Consider the following 14,647-nt stretch of genomic DNA (forward strand, 5'->3'; position numbering starts at 1 on the left):
CCGTAAGCTACTTCTATCAAAAAGCATTCAAGTAAGTGAACTGAAAAAGCAATAACTTCATAAAACTCATTGTCCCTTCCATTAACCTTGGCATAAAAGAGAAAAAACATAAGAGTTTACGCCAATTGCACTGGGGTAATATTAATATTCTGGCTTCACCTTGGCATAAATTAATGATAAACTTGCTGCAAAACAATTTTTCTTAGATATGCTTCTAACATTAGAGAATCTGTTCTCAGGCTGGTTTTATAAGTCCCCTCCTTTTTAAATTTCTCTTGTCTTTTGCAAGACATCCTTTGCTTTCTGAAAATAGCCTTTCAAATCCCTTTTTCTTCAGCCTCCACTTAAAGCCTCTGTGGACCACTTTGGACCAAGTTTCTCTCCTAGTCTTACCTTCTCATTTGAAATTTCTTCTGATGCACTGAGCCTCCCAGAACTCAGATTTTTTTCCATCTGCTTTCCGTATGCTGTGCGTCTATCGGCACATATCACATGGCTTGTGTAATTCATCAGACACCCATGTGCTCTATCCTACTGTAATTATCTTCTAAAAGATCACCAACATAAAGATAAAAAGGACTCTTCCCTGGTCTTCTGGACTCGGTGCCTCCCATCACCTAGAGAAACACAATGGTGCTTTTGTGCCAGTGTCTAACTGCTCACCTTTTCCATACCGATAACAATAAACCCTTCGGTATCCATGCAAGTCATGAAATAATTTCCATATGAGAGATTGTGGGTCAAGGGAATAGATAAAATGATACTCTGGAGACCAAAGTAGCAGAGTTGGGAGTTCCTGAGCTGTTTGTTGAAAAAGCTTACAAACATGACTCTTCTAGGCCTGCTTGAATTCTTAGTGGATATCCATTTAACCTGAATGCCATAACAAAGGCCTGGAAGGTGCCCTCAGCAGCAGGTAGCCTTGGGTATAGTAAAACATTTTTTATTTTCCTAGGAGGATACTGCAAATGTATAATCATTAGCTTTGTGCCCTAGTGGTGGTTTTGAACCTGAGCCTTCTGGGTTTCAATTACGCTCAATCACATGTCACTCTAGGCTCTCAATGTCACTGATTTTCAAACAACCAAAGGAAAACGTTTTGGTCATTAATATTTTGTGGGAGAAATGTTCTCTCTTCGATTGGGTTGACAGGGTCAAATGGAAATTAGGAAAAGCCTTAGAGGTCTCCGAGGCACTAATTTTTTCCTTCTTGCTAAATTTGACAACCTATACAATTGGAATCATTGTCCTCTTGAAAGTGTCCTCTTGAAAGCTCTTTCCCAGGGGAAGAGGAAGAGGGCTATCTAATCAGTGTAGTGCTCATCATTAGTCTATCAAAATCTTGACCTTAGATCTTAGTCGCAAGAATTTCAAAATTGAGTTCCATTTAGATTTGGGAATATGGAAACCTTATTTCTATGGAATCAGTGTTATTCCTGTATTATCAAAGGAAGAATCTCATAGCTTTTCCAGTATTTTAGAGACCCTGACCTAGGGCCTAGGGAAGTGGATATTTTGGCTATAAGAGCATGCCAGTAATGTGCTCCCCAAATATTAACACGATCATCATGTGCAGCTTTACTTTTCTAGAGTTACCTACTGAAGGAAGTTACACTTCTTGGAAGTGAAACAATGTTGCTGTGACTTAGAAATTATTCCAGGTGGAGCCTTCCATCCATGGGTGACACGCTTTTGATTTGGTAAACTCAAGCAAGTTGCCAGGCATCAGGGGGCTTCATGGGAAATATCTTCATCCCTGTCAGCGTTTTGAGCTGATGTGAAGTAGCATGATCGGTTAAAAACATCTGGAAGAGTTTAGATGACAGCTCACAAAACCAGTGGTGGACGAGAGCTAGTTTGCAGCAGTTGAGAGTCCACTGTGAAATATTCAGGGATTTCATAAACTACGACCATTGGTGGCTTACAATTTACCATGCCGGAAATACACCGTGAAAACTGGCAGACACTACAAACTGGGGCTTTATTTTCCTTCTGAGAGCCAATGTGTACATCGTACCACTGCATCTAGGCTTAAACAGAAGAGACCCCCAGAATTAAGCGAATATTCTGCCATTGCTAAAAAGCAGAACTACAAATCATTAACTTGAAAAATCAAAAATGTAGCTCTTCTGTTGCTAAGCTTATTTCTAGAGAAACTGTTCCCCAGGTTTGTAATTTCACATTCATAGCAAATTGCATGCCTCAAAATGCTTTGCCCTTTTTCTTGGCATTGGAGGCAGACTTTTGCCCACCCCAGGAAGAAACTGTTGGATATCAAGAGTGGAAAGTTAAGGCGAAAAAAAAAGTATAACAGCAGGAAAGAGGAGGGATTATTTTTCAAATATTTAAATATAGGTCGCAGCCTACACCAGTGCTCACTAAAATGTTAATTCAACTTGACAAACATTTACAAACAATAAGTGCTTGTTGAATTGAATTTGAAATGTTAACATTTATCCTCCTGTGATTTCTCCGCAAAAATTAGAAAGCATTCTTAGATTGTAAACTAAATTCTACCCTGAGATGAATGTTAACTTTATTATAAATACAATCATAAAATATTTATAAGCTTATTTCAAGACACCCCCCATTGAATTATTTCAAAGCTTAGACAAAATAATGCAGACTCTACCCCATGTAAATAGTGCAAGAAAATCCACAAAAACGTAACTTCTTGGACTTCTAATTCAGTGGGCAGCTATAAATTTTATGGTAGACCATAGACTGTCTTTTCACGGCTGGGTTATCTCCCCACTTCTAATAGAAGTACTTTAACCCTACCTCTAACAAAGGTACCTTCCTCATCTAGGCTCAGAACACATTCTATAAAAGGAATTGGCACTGTGTTAGCCAACATTTAGACCTCCGTGGGAAAACAATTGTTTTAAGACATTAGTTTGCAGACAGCTTGTTGCTCAGAATACACATACCACTTCCAGCATAGAAAGAAGAAATTGCTATAAATCTCTAAGAAGGTCCCTCATGATTTTCCACAGAAACGTTAGCAGGAAGTAAGGAAAGACGATCCACGCCAGAGTTCAAAGTCTAAACTGGCCAAGCTTTACATAAAAACTAAGACTTAAATAGTGTATAGGACATGCCAAGCATCGATCCAAGGGTCTTACATGTTATCAGTTACTTGACTCTTTAACTGCTCCAGATATGTGCTATTTTCCTGGGATGAAACTGAGGTGCAGAGACACTAAAACTTGGCAGAGTCAGACAGGACTTAGGTCTTGAATCCAGATTATCTGTACCTCTATGCTATTAGGCTAGATTGGGTTTTTTAACTGTAAGAAGTGATAGCGACTGTTTCTCCACACAGTCGGGCACCACGTTCAGCTAATTGTTACTGTGAGATTGAGAGCATTCTAAGCTTTTGAGATAAGCAAAAAATCTAGGTTTTCAAGAAATTGATTTTCTTGAAAAAGCATTTGAGTATTTAAATGTTGGAATGTTTAACACCATGAAGCTTAACCCGAAGCGGTATAAGCCCAACAAAACACACTTAGAACTAAATTTGGCTATGGCCTGTCTACCACCAAGCTAAGTTTAGTAGTTCAGTCCTATTCAAGCAGCAAGGTTTGGCACCGACATCTCAAGCTTTCTCATGTCCTTGAACGTGTGACCAGTTTCGTTTCTGATGTTACTACAAGACAGGTAAACATGGTGCTTCCACACTGCCTTTTCCTTTAAGACTTGTTACTACAACTCAGATCTGCTTTTCATGTCCTTAATGTCACATCCAGGCTTTTGTCACCTCACATCAGAGATTTGGGCCTGCTGCTCCTTTTACCTGGGTCGTCATTCTCCCCTTCTGTGGTCTATTATGCTGCTTACACATACCCGAGACTAGGAAGAGAAAGAGGCTTAATTGAAATTACAGTTCCACATGGCTGGGGTAGGCCTTAGAATCATGGTGGAAGGAAAAGCACTTCTTACATGGCAGCAGCAAGAGAAATGAGATGTAGAAGCAGAAACCTCTGATAAAACCATCAAAGCTCAAACTTACACTCCACCATGATTGAAATTGTCTCCCACCAGGTCCCTCCCACAACGCATGGGAATTATGGGAGTATAATGCAAGGTGAGATTTGGGAGAGGACACAGCCAAACCCTATCATTTAGAGGGGCTCCCTCTAAACCTCTTTACTGGGTAAATACAGCCATTCAAAACGGGAGAAATCAGCCAAAACAAAGGGGTTACCAGGCCCACACAAGTCTGAATTCCAGTAGGGCAGTCAAGTTCTAAGGCTCCAAAATGATCCTTTGACTCCATGTGTCACATCCAGGTCATGCTGATGGGAACCTACCTCTTCATAGTCTTGGGCAGCTCCACCCTGTGGCTTTGCAGGGTACAGCCCCTCCCTCCCAGCTGCTTTCATTGGCTGCTGCTGAGTGTCTGCAGCTTTTCCAGGAGCACAGTGTAAGCTGTGTGTGGATTTCCCATTCTGGGGTCTGGAAGACATTGACTCTTTTCACAGCTCCACTAGGCAGTACCCAAGTTAGGTACTTTGTGTGGGGGATCCGACCCCATAGTTTCTTTCTGCACTGCCCTAGCAGAGGTTCTCCATGAAGGCCCTGCCCCTGCAGTAAAATTTTGCCTGGGCATCTGGGCGTTTCCATACATCTTCTAAAACCTAGGTGGAGGTTCCCAAACCTCAATTCTTGACTTCTGTGCTCCCACAGGCTCAACACCACATGGAAGCTGCCAAGGTTTTGGGTTTGTACCCACTAAAACCATGGGCTGAGCTGTACCGTGGGCCCCTTTCAGCAATGGCTGGAGCAGCTGAGACTCGGCACCAAGTCGGTAGGGTGCACACCGCATGGGACCCTGGGCCTCAGCACATGAAATCATTTTTCCTCCGAAGCTTCTGGTCTGTGTTGGGAGGGGCTGCCATGAAGACCCGTGACATGCGCTGGAGACATTTTCCCCCATGGTCTCGAGGATTACTCAGCTCCTTGTTACTTGTGCAAATTTCTGCAGCCTGCTTGAATTTCTTAAAAACTGGGTTTTCCTTTGAACTGCATCAGGCTGCAAATTTTCTGAACTTTGATGCTGTTTCCCTTTTAAAATAATGCTTCTAATAGCACCCAAATCACCTTTTGACTGCTTTGCCACTTAATTTCTTAAAATACCCTAAATCTCTCAAGTTCAAAGTTCCACAAATCTCTAGGATAGGGGCAGAATGCCAGCAGGCGCTTTACTAAAACGTAACAAGAGGCTCCTTTGTTCTAGTTTCCAACAAGTTTCTCATCTCCATCGGAGACCACCTCAGCCTGGACCTGATTGTTCATACCACTATTGGCTTTTTTGTCAGTCATTCAAGTCTCTAGGTGGTTCCAAACTTTGCCACATTTTGCTGTCTTCTGAGCCCTCTAAACTGTTCCAACCTCTGCCTGTTAGGCTTTTTTCAGCAGCACCCCATCTTACTGGTACTAATTGACTATTAGTCCATTTTCATGCTGCTGATATATTTCGTGCTAACACATACATCCGAGACTGGGAAGAGGTTTTAATTGGACTTACAGTTCTCCATGGCTGGGGAGGCCTCAGGGTCATGGTGAGAGGTGAAAGACGCTCGTATGGTAGTGGCAAGAGAAAATGAGGAAAATGGCAAAGGCAGAAACCCCTGACAAAACCATCAGATCTTGTGAGACTTACTATCACAGAGCAGCATGGCAGAAACTGCCCCCAGAATTCAAACTACCTCTCACCAGGTCCCTCCGACAACACATAGGAATTATGGAAGAACAATTCAAGATGAGATTTGGGTGGGGACACAGAGCTGAATATGATACCACCACCTCTTCATTAGGTCTCAGTTGAAAGTCACGTCCTCCTTGGAACCTCTGCCAGTGCCCCTCAAGAACACACTAGAGAGCCCTCCGAGTGGTCATGGAGACTATACCTCACCTTGCCAAAAAGGAGGGTCATTTTTATCTCTCAGTAGACTGGGATCTTGGAGGGAGGTGGTAGGACTACTCTGATTCCTAACACACAGTACTGAGAAAATGTGCATTCTTTATTTCGCCTAATACACAAAAGATGCACTTGCAACACATCGCAAGTGTTACTTTCCTTATTCTATTACAGACACAAACATGTGCACACAGAGAGGCCAGTACCTAGATAAAGCCAGAGCACGATTAACTCTTTCTTCAAGGCCTAATGTACCCAGGGCCTTCCAGGTCATCCAGAACTTGAATGCATCTGGTCTTCTGCTGCATTGGATAGACTTGTCTCCTGTGTCATAGCTTACATCGTAGAATTTATCCTGCTGGAAGAGGTAAGATGCCTTGGCAGAGTAGCACTTTTTAAGAAGATCCTTTTGAAAAAGAAGAAAAAGATTACAAGACTGTTCAACTCCAGAAAACACTTGATTTTCAAAAGCAAAACACATGCACACCATGTATATATTCTACCTGTGCTAAATGTACATGTCACTTTGACTGTCTTACATAAGATACAGTGTACATTGACTTTGAGATACACAGTACCCATAGTGTTATCAAAGGAAACCTCAGAGTTGACAATGCCAAAATCCATCTTCGCAGTTTTACTGAGTATTGAGGAGCTGAGAAGACCATGTTATCACTGATATCTCGGTGGGCCAGCTTTTCAGTATGAATAAAACTGTATAACTCAAATCTTTCCATTGGCCAAAAAACAGACATTTACATGTTACACAATTTCATAAGCAAAATAATTAGGTTTTAAGACCCTCTTTTTCATATCCATTTGAAAAGCCTAGATCTGACATAACCCGGGGATAAAACCCCAGGGAAAAAGAGCTATGGAAGAAGTAAACAATTCCCAACAAGTTTTCACTACCTCAAAGCATCAGCTGTAATCCCACAAGGTCTTTTGTGTTTGTCTCCTGTTGGTTTCATTTGCAACAAAATTCCGTTTGCGTTTGCGTTTACTGACTTGTTACCCTTAAGAAGTAGGTGATAATTTACTGTTTATCACAATTACAGGACCTTTGCTTTGACCTCAAATCGTCAAAGTTGAAGCCGTGTTGTCCTCAGTGTCATCTAGTGTCTACAAAAGCCAAGATTGCCCAATCGATCATTCACAGCCCTGACAACTCCCAAAGCATCTTCGTATCCAGAAAATATTTATTAGATCCTGTGCTCCTCAGTGGGCCTGATGTACTCAATTTCCCTGAACCACAACATCGTGTCTCATCTATGTCTTGTCTTAGACCGTTTGCTTGAATCTATTTTAGGACACTTGACACTTTCCAAAGAATATATGCAGTCTATAACCTGTCAAGTTTACTGCCACTAAACATAATCTGCCTTCTTTCCTAGGTCTGCCCTCCCATCAGGTCCCATCCTTTTTCTTCCCTTTCACCTTCCTCTGCCCATCTCATTGGGCTCAAAAGAATAACTTCGGTATTTGGCTGCTTTCTTGACTTTGCTCGTGTGCTTTCCCCGTGCAATGAGCAGTCACTACATATATTCTCCTTGTGTGGTTAAACAGGTTCTTGGGAGCAGGAATCATTCCCTATCCATCGCCATATCCATGCAGCTTAACACTGCTGGGAACAGAGCGCTCTCATTAAGTATCAAGACAATGACTCCACTCCCAATGCCCTGACATGTGGAATGAATCGAATAAACACAAATAGACAAGCTTCTCATTTGGTGCATTTTCCAAACTTTAACAATGCAAAACTAGTGCTGTACAGGAAGCTACGAGAAAGCTTCCCAGTAGACGGGGGTTCTAGAAAATGTTCCCTTCTGATCAGAGAATGTATTAAATGTGCTTCATTTGACTCAACAGCTTGTGCTAGCTAGTTGAATGAAAATCTCAAGGTATCACATTTCAAATGAAAGCATAAGTTTGCTGTCTTAGTTTAAGCAACATTGTCTTGTGTAGATATTAGTCTGGATCTAAATATGTTCCATTGTGAAAAAGCATGATTTCATACTACATAAAAAATACCAAATGTAACCAAGAATTACTATATCCCCTCATCCAGTATCCATAATAAACTGAGTATGAAGCAATGATCAGGCTGGGCACTGTGGCGCATACCTGTAATCCCAACACTTTGTGGGGCCGAGGCGAGAGGATCACTTGAGGCCAGCAGTTTGATACAAGCCTGGGAGATAGAGTGAGACCCCATCTCTGCAAACATAAAAAGTAGCTTGGGCATGGGTGGTACATGGCTGGGGGTTCCAGATATTTGGGAAGCTGAAGTGGGAGGGTCAGTTGAGCCTATGAGGTTGAGGCTGCAGTGAGCTGTGAGCACACCACCGCTTGCCAGCCTGCACAACAAAGCGAGAACCCTGTCTCTAGAATAATCGCAAAAGGAATACTAGTATGCCTTCAGCCTGGTTACGATGGGTATTCTTTTTCTTTTTTGGGTGGAGGGAGATGGAGTCTTGTTCCATCACCAGGTTGGAGTGCAGTGACGCAATCTCGGCTCACTGCAGCCTCTGCCTTCCAGGTTCAAGTGATTTCCCTGCCTCAGCCTCCTGAGTAGCCGGGACTATAGGTGCATACCACCACACTGGGCTAATTTTTTGTATTTTAGTAGAGATGGTGAACTCCTGACCTCATGATCCACCCGCGTCAGCTTCCCAAAGTGCTGGGATTACAGACATGAGCCACTGTACCCAGCCCCGATGGATATTCTTGATACGGGGAAAGAGCAGATTGCTCTGACCTGAACATAAAGTAGAAAATCCCTTACTTTTAAGTCTCAGATTTTTATTATCAATATCTGGTCACAGTTGCCACTGCTGCATCTTCCTGCCCTCAAAAGTCAGGAAATTTGGTTGTTTCCATAGCAACTAGTGTGACCATCTATTATAACACTAAAAGGCAACTGCATGTACTTGAACAAATCATGCGCACATATTCACAACACAGCCGCGCACACACACACACTTGCATTAGGATTATAAATTTACTGTCACCAACCATGAAAGATTAAACATCTCCAAAGCACATGAACTTTGGACATTTCTTGAGCAAGTTTTAGGGGCCTGTGGTAGTGATTGAAAGGGAGAGGAGGCTCATCCATTGTTAAATTGTATCATAAGCAAGTAGAGAACCAGAGAACCCAGAAAGCAAAGAGCAGAATGAACAATTGTCCTGAAGTAGTGGCACAGTTAAATTTATTGCACTGAAGAATTCTGCCTCAGGAAGATTTCCTAAAGAACAGCTGGAAGCTTTGGATTTACTTTATCGAAAATTTTCCTCCCAAAGTTTTCACTTTGCATTTTAGTTTATGTCCTTGTATTGAAGGGCATCTGATCCATTTTAATTTTAGGACAACGAAGATGCTCAGATCTCCAGAGAACACATTTTAGAATATGGTAAAACTTTGTGGGGGGGGGGGGGGGGGGGGGAAATTTAGTTATTATGCAATCAAAGAGAAGCACCATATTAATCTTGCTCATCTTCACAATCAATCCTAGCAGGACAATAAATATTTGTATGGCTTTCGGAGACAAGGATCTAGTGAAAATAGAAATTGCTTTATATTAAATTGTTCTCGAGGACTAGCAGACATTGTATTGGGACTTTCATACAGTGGCAAGTGAAAGAAACTTAAGCAAAAGGGAGTATTTTTATGGGCTTGTGTATTTTAAAACTAGTTATATGTAATCTCCAGGCACAGCTGAATCTAGTACTAAATGTCCATTATCGGGAATATGTCCTTGCATCTTGTTCTATTGCATTCTGTATTGGCCTAACTCTACACAAAGCTGGTAGGAAGCCTGAAAACTGAAGTTCCCAAATGAAATCTGAGCATGGAGAGAGGCTCTGTTTGGATATAGGAAATGAACAGACAACTTCTGCTGGTGGTGCTAGTAACAAAGATTCTTTTTGACTAATATTTGCTTAGTGTCCTGAGCCCTCTAGGTCTCCACCTTGAAATTTATCTTGCTATAAATGCATCACCCCATTGTAGCAAGAATCTTGATAGTTGGGAAAGAATCCCCCACCCCAATATCTCATCCTTGATCTGACCAAATTCATTCTTCATACTTGTTACCTGATTATTCTAGCCTGCCTTCGAGAATCTTGAGATGTCTAACCTGTATCCTCCTTTTATTCCTAATGTTTTCTTAGTCATTTTCCACCCACTGACTCCCAACCTGCCCCTTGGCTAGGAATCCCTACTGGTCCATGCTGTGTTCAGAAGTGAGCCCAGTTATACTGAGGTCTATCTTCCTCATTGCAGTAGTTCCTGAATAAAGTGTTTCTACTTTACTGTCCGATTCTGGTTTTAATACCCACGTAGACAGACTGTGGGCCTCCCAACCTCAATATCTTAACCTTTTTGTGACCAAACCTAGCAGCCAATGGGATGGGCAAAGGAGCCTTAAAAACAGGGCTTTTAGGAGTCAGGCCCTTTGGCAGAGCAAAGCAGAAGAAAGGAATGAATGGATTGGATTATACAGTAAGGAGAAACGGGCAAATGGCAAGCATGCTTCATGAATATTTCCTTCTTTGCATTCACAACGCCTAACCTAGCACATAACGATAATGATCAGGACTAACGTTTATTAGCACTATCTTCTAGGCACTTTAATAACTCATTTAAATCTCTCAACCCAATGAGAGATTCTTTTGGTCAACTCCATTATATATTTTGCAGCACAGCAAGTTATGTAGCTACTAGGTGATAGGGCTAGGTTTCAAACCAAAACTGCTTAGATTCGGATCCAGAACTCTATTTTATCAACAGTGGGCACTTAAATACACATGAAAGAGGGTGCCCCATAAATATGCATTAAGGGTTTTGGAGAGGTTGGTGAAAAGGAAAATGGCAATAGAAAGCACTCTGAGCTAGAGGTCAAAATAAGATCCCGTTCCAAACTTTTTTTCCCTATAAATATGACTTGTGGTCTTACCACTGGTAATACCCTGTTTATAAAGCATTTTGAGATCTTTATGAATACTTGTGAATCTAGCAATATTATCCAAAAGACATAATGAATCCATAGGTTGCATATTCTCCTGACCAGGATGAGCCAAGCCGTCTTTGATTTCCACAGGCCAGATCAGATTCTGAAATCTGATCTGAAGAGACGTCCTTTCAGTCACTGACCACATGGGTCTACCAAGTCAGGATTCTGTACCTCAGCAGTCCCCAGCCTTTTTGGCACTAGGGACCAGTGCTCATGGGAGACAATTTTTCCACAGATGTGTGGGGTATGCTGTCGGGGAGATGGTTTCAGAATGAAACTCTTCCACTTCAAATCGGGCGTTAGAGTATCATAAGGAGCCCGTGACCTAGGTCCCTCTTATGCACAGTTGACAATACGGTTTGTACTCCTATGAGAATCTAATGTCACGGCTGATCTTACAGGGGGCGGAGCTCGGGCAGTAACGCCCGCTTACCTACCACTCGCATCCTGCTGTGTGACCCAGTTACAGGCCATGAACCAGTATAGGTCTGTGGTCTGGTGGGTGGGGATCCTTGCTGTACACCACAAAAACCTCTATTTCCTCCTTGCAATCACATTTTTCAGCCACCAAAGAAAAGCTACCAAAACCCCTTCCTTTATGGCCCTTCCTATGATCTGTCCTATGTCATATTTACATGCAAAAAATTGTCTAAATGACTTATATTAATCACTTCAAAATTATATTGACCTATTATACAACAAGGACTCATACCAGGAGCCTGGGTATACAAGCTCATGAAGGTGTTAAGTATCTGGGCTAATATTTGTGGGCATAATGTGCAAAATCAAATTTTGGTTGCAAATGACTTGGTTGTAATCTAGAATGTAAAAGTGAAATTTTAAAATGATACCATCTGATACTGGCATTCTTTATTGAACAAGCATTTGGGTACCTTAATATGAAATCTGCTAAGCACTGGAGATGTCATGGTGAATACCAAAGTCACCATCCCTGAGACACTTCAGATGGGAATAGGAGCAGGAAAAAATAGGCCACTACTGTCCAGTGCTAAAGTAGAAAGAACAAGGCGTGACAGCACAAAGGATCATCTTCACCACCTTAGAGATGAGAGGTGGCTTTTCAGAAGCTGAGCTGAAGAGGAGCAGCTGGACAGACAAGAGGGCAGAACTAAGTACACTGGAGCTGACTAAGGGTGGGGTATAGCTGGAGAGTTCGGGCTAGAAACCAGAGTGAGCCAAGTCACCAAAGCATCTTAAATGCCACAGTGATTAGTGATGGAATCTTCCCAGGCTCCTACAGATATTATAACTTAAACTTCACTAATGATCTGGCAGAATAAAGTGAGAATCAGCAGATGTGAATTCTGCTTTTGATTTAGTCACTTGATGTCAGAGCTCAAAGCCTGTCACTTCATATCTTGGGCTTCATTTTTCTCATTGGCCTAATGAAAATGCTGTTACTTGTTCTCACCATACATATTATGAAAATCTAAGGAACTAATGTTAACTGGGAATACTCTTTAGTCTTAAGCCAAAAATCTTACCCACCATTCCTCCTTCTGCATACTGCAGTACCCTGACCCCTTCTGGCTGTCACTGCCTAGTCTTCCTTTGGTTTATTTCCCCAGGCAAGCTGCAGAACAGAATATCAGCCCTAGACGTCCTCACTGTCTATGAAATGAACATATTACAACCCTCACCCGCCTTCCTTTTTAATGGGATGTGTTTGTCAGTTATACAGTATAGAAGTAGGCCGAGCTGACAGAACATATTACAAGAAGTTTTAAAGCAATAGGAAGAGTTATCCATGGTCTACATCCTTCAAATGAAGCTGATCCTGATTTAATTAAGCTCCCATATTTGATGGCCCTTGTCAAGGGCCACAACATCTACAAGTCTCAGTGTAGTTTAAATGGAAGACCCCAAAGCCATCACATAAAATTAGAATGACCCAGGGCATACGCTAGGTGGACTGAGAGCTAAGAAGCCATCAAGTGGCCAGGTGTAACTTGTTCCGTTTTCTCCAGATTCCCTAAAGGGGGAAAAATTAACTCCCGAGTAGGTAGTGTGGGATGGAAGGAAGAGTAAGCAGAGGACAATGGATGTGTTGGCTGGACGTGGTGGCTCACACATGTAATCCCAGCACTCTGGGAGGCTGAGACGGGTGGATCACTTGAGGTCCGGAGTTCGAGACCAGCCTGACGAACATGGCAAAACCCCATCTCTATTAAAAATACAAAAATCAGTTGGGTAAGGTGGCATGTACATGGAGTCCCAGCTACTCAGGCTAAGGCAGAAGAATCATTTGAACCCAGGATGTGGAGGTTACAGTGAGCCGAGATCATACCACTGTACTCCAGCCTGGGCAACAAAGACATCATCCTTAACACCCCCCCCCCCCCCCCCCCCTCCCCTGGCCCAAAAAAAAAAAAAGTGTTTTTCCCAAAAGGAAGCAAATCGGACTGAACCATGTAGAAGGTCAGTGTGTTAGGTTGGGCCATGAATGGTCTGAGACGGAAGAAAGGGGAGGAGGACAGGGAAGAGGATGGGAAGGAGCAAGAGGAGGACAGGGCAAAGAGGTGGGAAAGGAGAGAAAGGATGAACGGGTCTAGTGTGATGGCCCCTGCCTGTAATCCCAGCACTTGAGGCCAGAGCAGGTAGATCACTTGAGGTCTGGAGTTCGAGACCAACCTGACCAACATGGTGAAAACCCTGCCTCTACTAAAAATACAAAAATTAGCCAGGTGTGGTGATGCGTGCCTGTAATCCCATCTACTCGGGAGACTGAGGTAGGAGAATAGCTTGAACCCAGGATGCAGAGGTTGCAGTGAGCTGAGGTAGCATTACTGCACTCTGGCCTGGGTGACAGAGCGGGACTCCAACCCCCAAAAAAAGCATTCAAAGGTGAGATTTCAAGTGCTAATGTACAGGTCAGTACAAGGCATTTGTTTAAATGGGTTCTGCCATTTTGACGTCTCCTGTCCTCAAGTTTATTTTGATCCAGCTTCTCAAACTGCTGTGCTATCGGCCCTCTTGACAAACTGGCTCGATGGTTTGCCCGATTCAAACTGTTTCCAGAAAGTTTCTGGGTGCTGTGTGCTAGGTTTCCAACAAAATGTGATTTCCTCATGTTTCAGTTAATTGACATAATGCTTTTGACATGAGCTTTTGACATAATTGACATGAGCTTGTGGAAGTGAGCAGACTATTTGGATGTCATCTAACATACAGACTCTTAAATTAGCACACCACTTTTGAGTTTTGCCTTTTTTGTCTAAATATATGCTGCTGTATGAAGTTGGAAAGTAGGAAAAGAACTCTTCCTTTCTGTAAATGCAAGTCCACCTACTTTTGCCTTTGTTTTTTCCCTCAGTGTTACAAATGTTCCCTCTTTCTGGCTTTCAAATGTATATAACATGTTACAAGTCCTATGGTAAGAATCAAAGCAGGTCCTCAAAATCATTTGAAACCTCACTCTCCTGTCTCTGTTCTGTGTAACCTCTCCTAGTCTCATGCAGTTACTGAATGATGGAGTGTGCACTTCATATAGTCTACTGTAAGATAGTCACTTAGAATTGGAAATTTGCCTTCAACTTTAGCCAGGACTCCTTTCCTGGTCTCTACTCACAATATTTCTGCATTTTGCTCTCTATGTTCACCTATAATCCAAAGTAGATAATCTTTCATTTCTGATGTCTTTAAATAGACATTTCATTGTTTGCTATGGCATGTCGTTATCTCTTGGATT

At 42.3% G+C, this 14,647-nt stretch overlaps 1 protein-coding gene across 1 annotated transcript in view; it reads right to left on the reverse strand.

The window, feature by feature from the left end:
* GADL1 (glutamate decarboxylase like 1) overlaps window positions 1-14,647 on the reverse strand; it is a 155,433-nt gene that overhangs the window by 64,617 nt on the left and 76,169 nt on the right. Inside the window, exon 12 of the mRNA XM_032268398.1 lies at window positions 6,130-6,329. Within this exon, the coding sequence (XP_032124289.1) occupies window positions 6,130-6,329 (200 nt within the window). The remainder of the gene's footprint in view (window positions 1-6,129; window positions 6,330-14,647) is intronic.

Source organism: Sapajus apella, unplaced genomic scaffold (genome assembly GCF_009761245.1).
Source record: "Sapajus apella isolate SASKATOON/1434 unplaced genomic scaffold, GSC_monkey_1.0 scaffold4, whole genome shotgun sequence".
Taxonomy (NCBI): domain Eukaryota; kingdom Metazoa; phylum Chordata; class Mammalia; order Primates; family Cebidae; genus Sapajus; species Sapajus apella.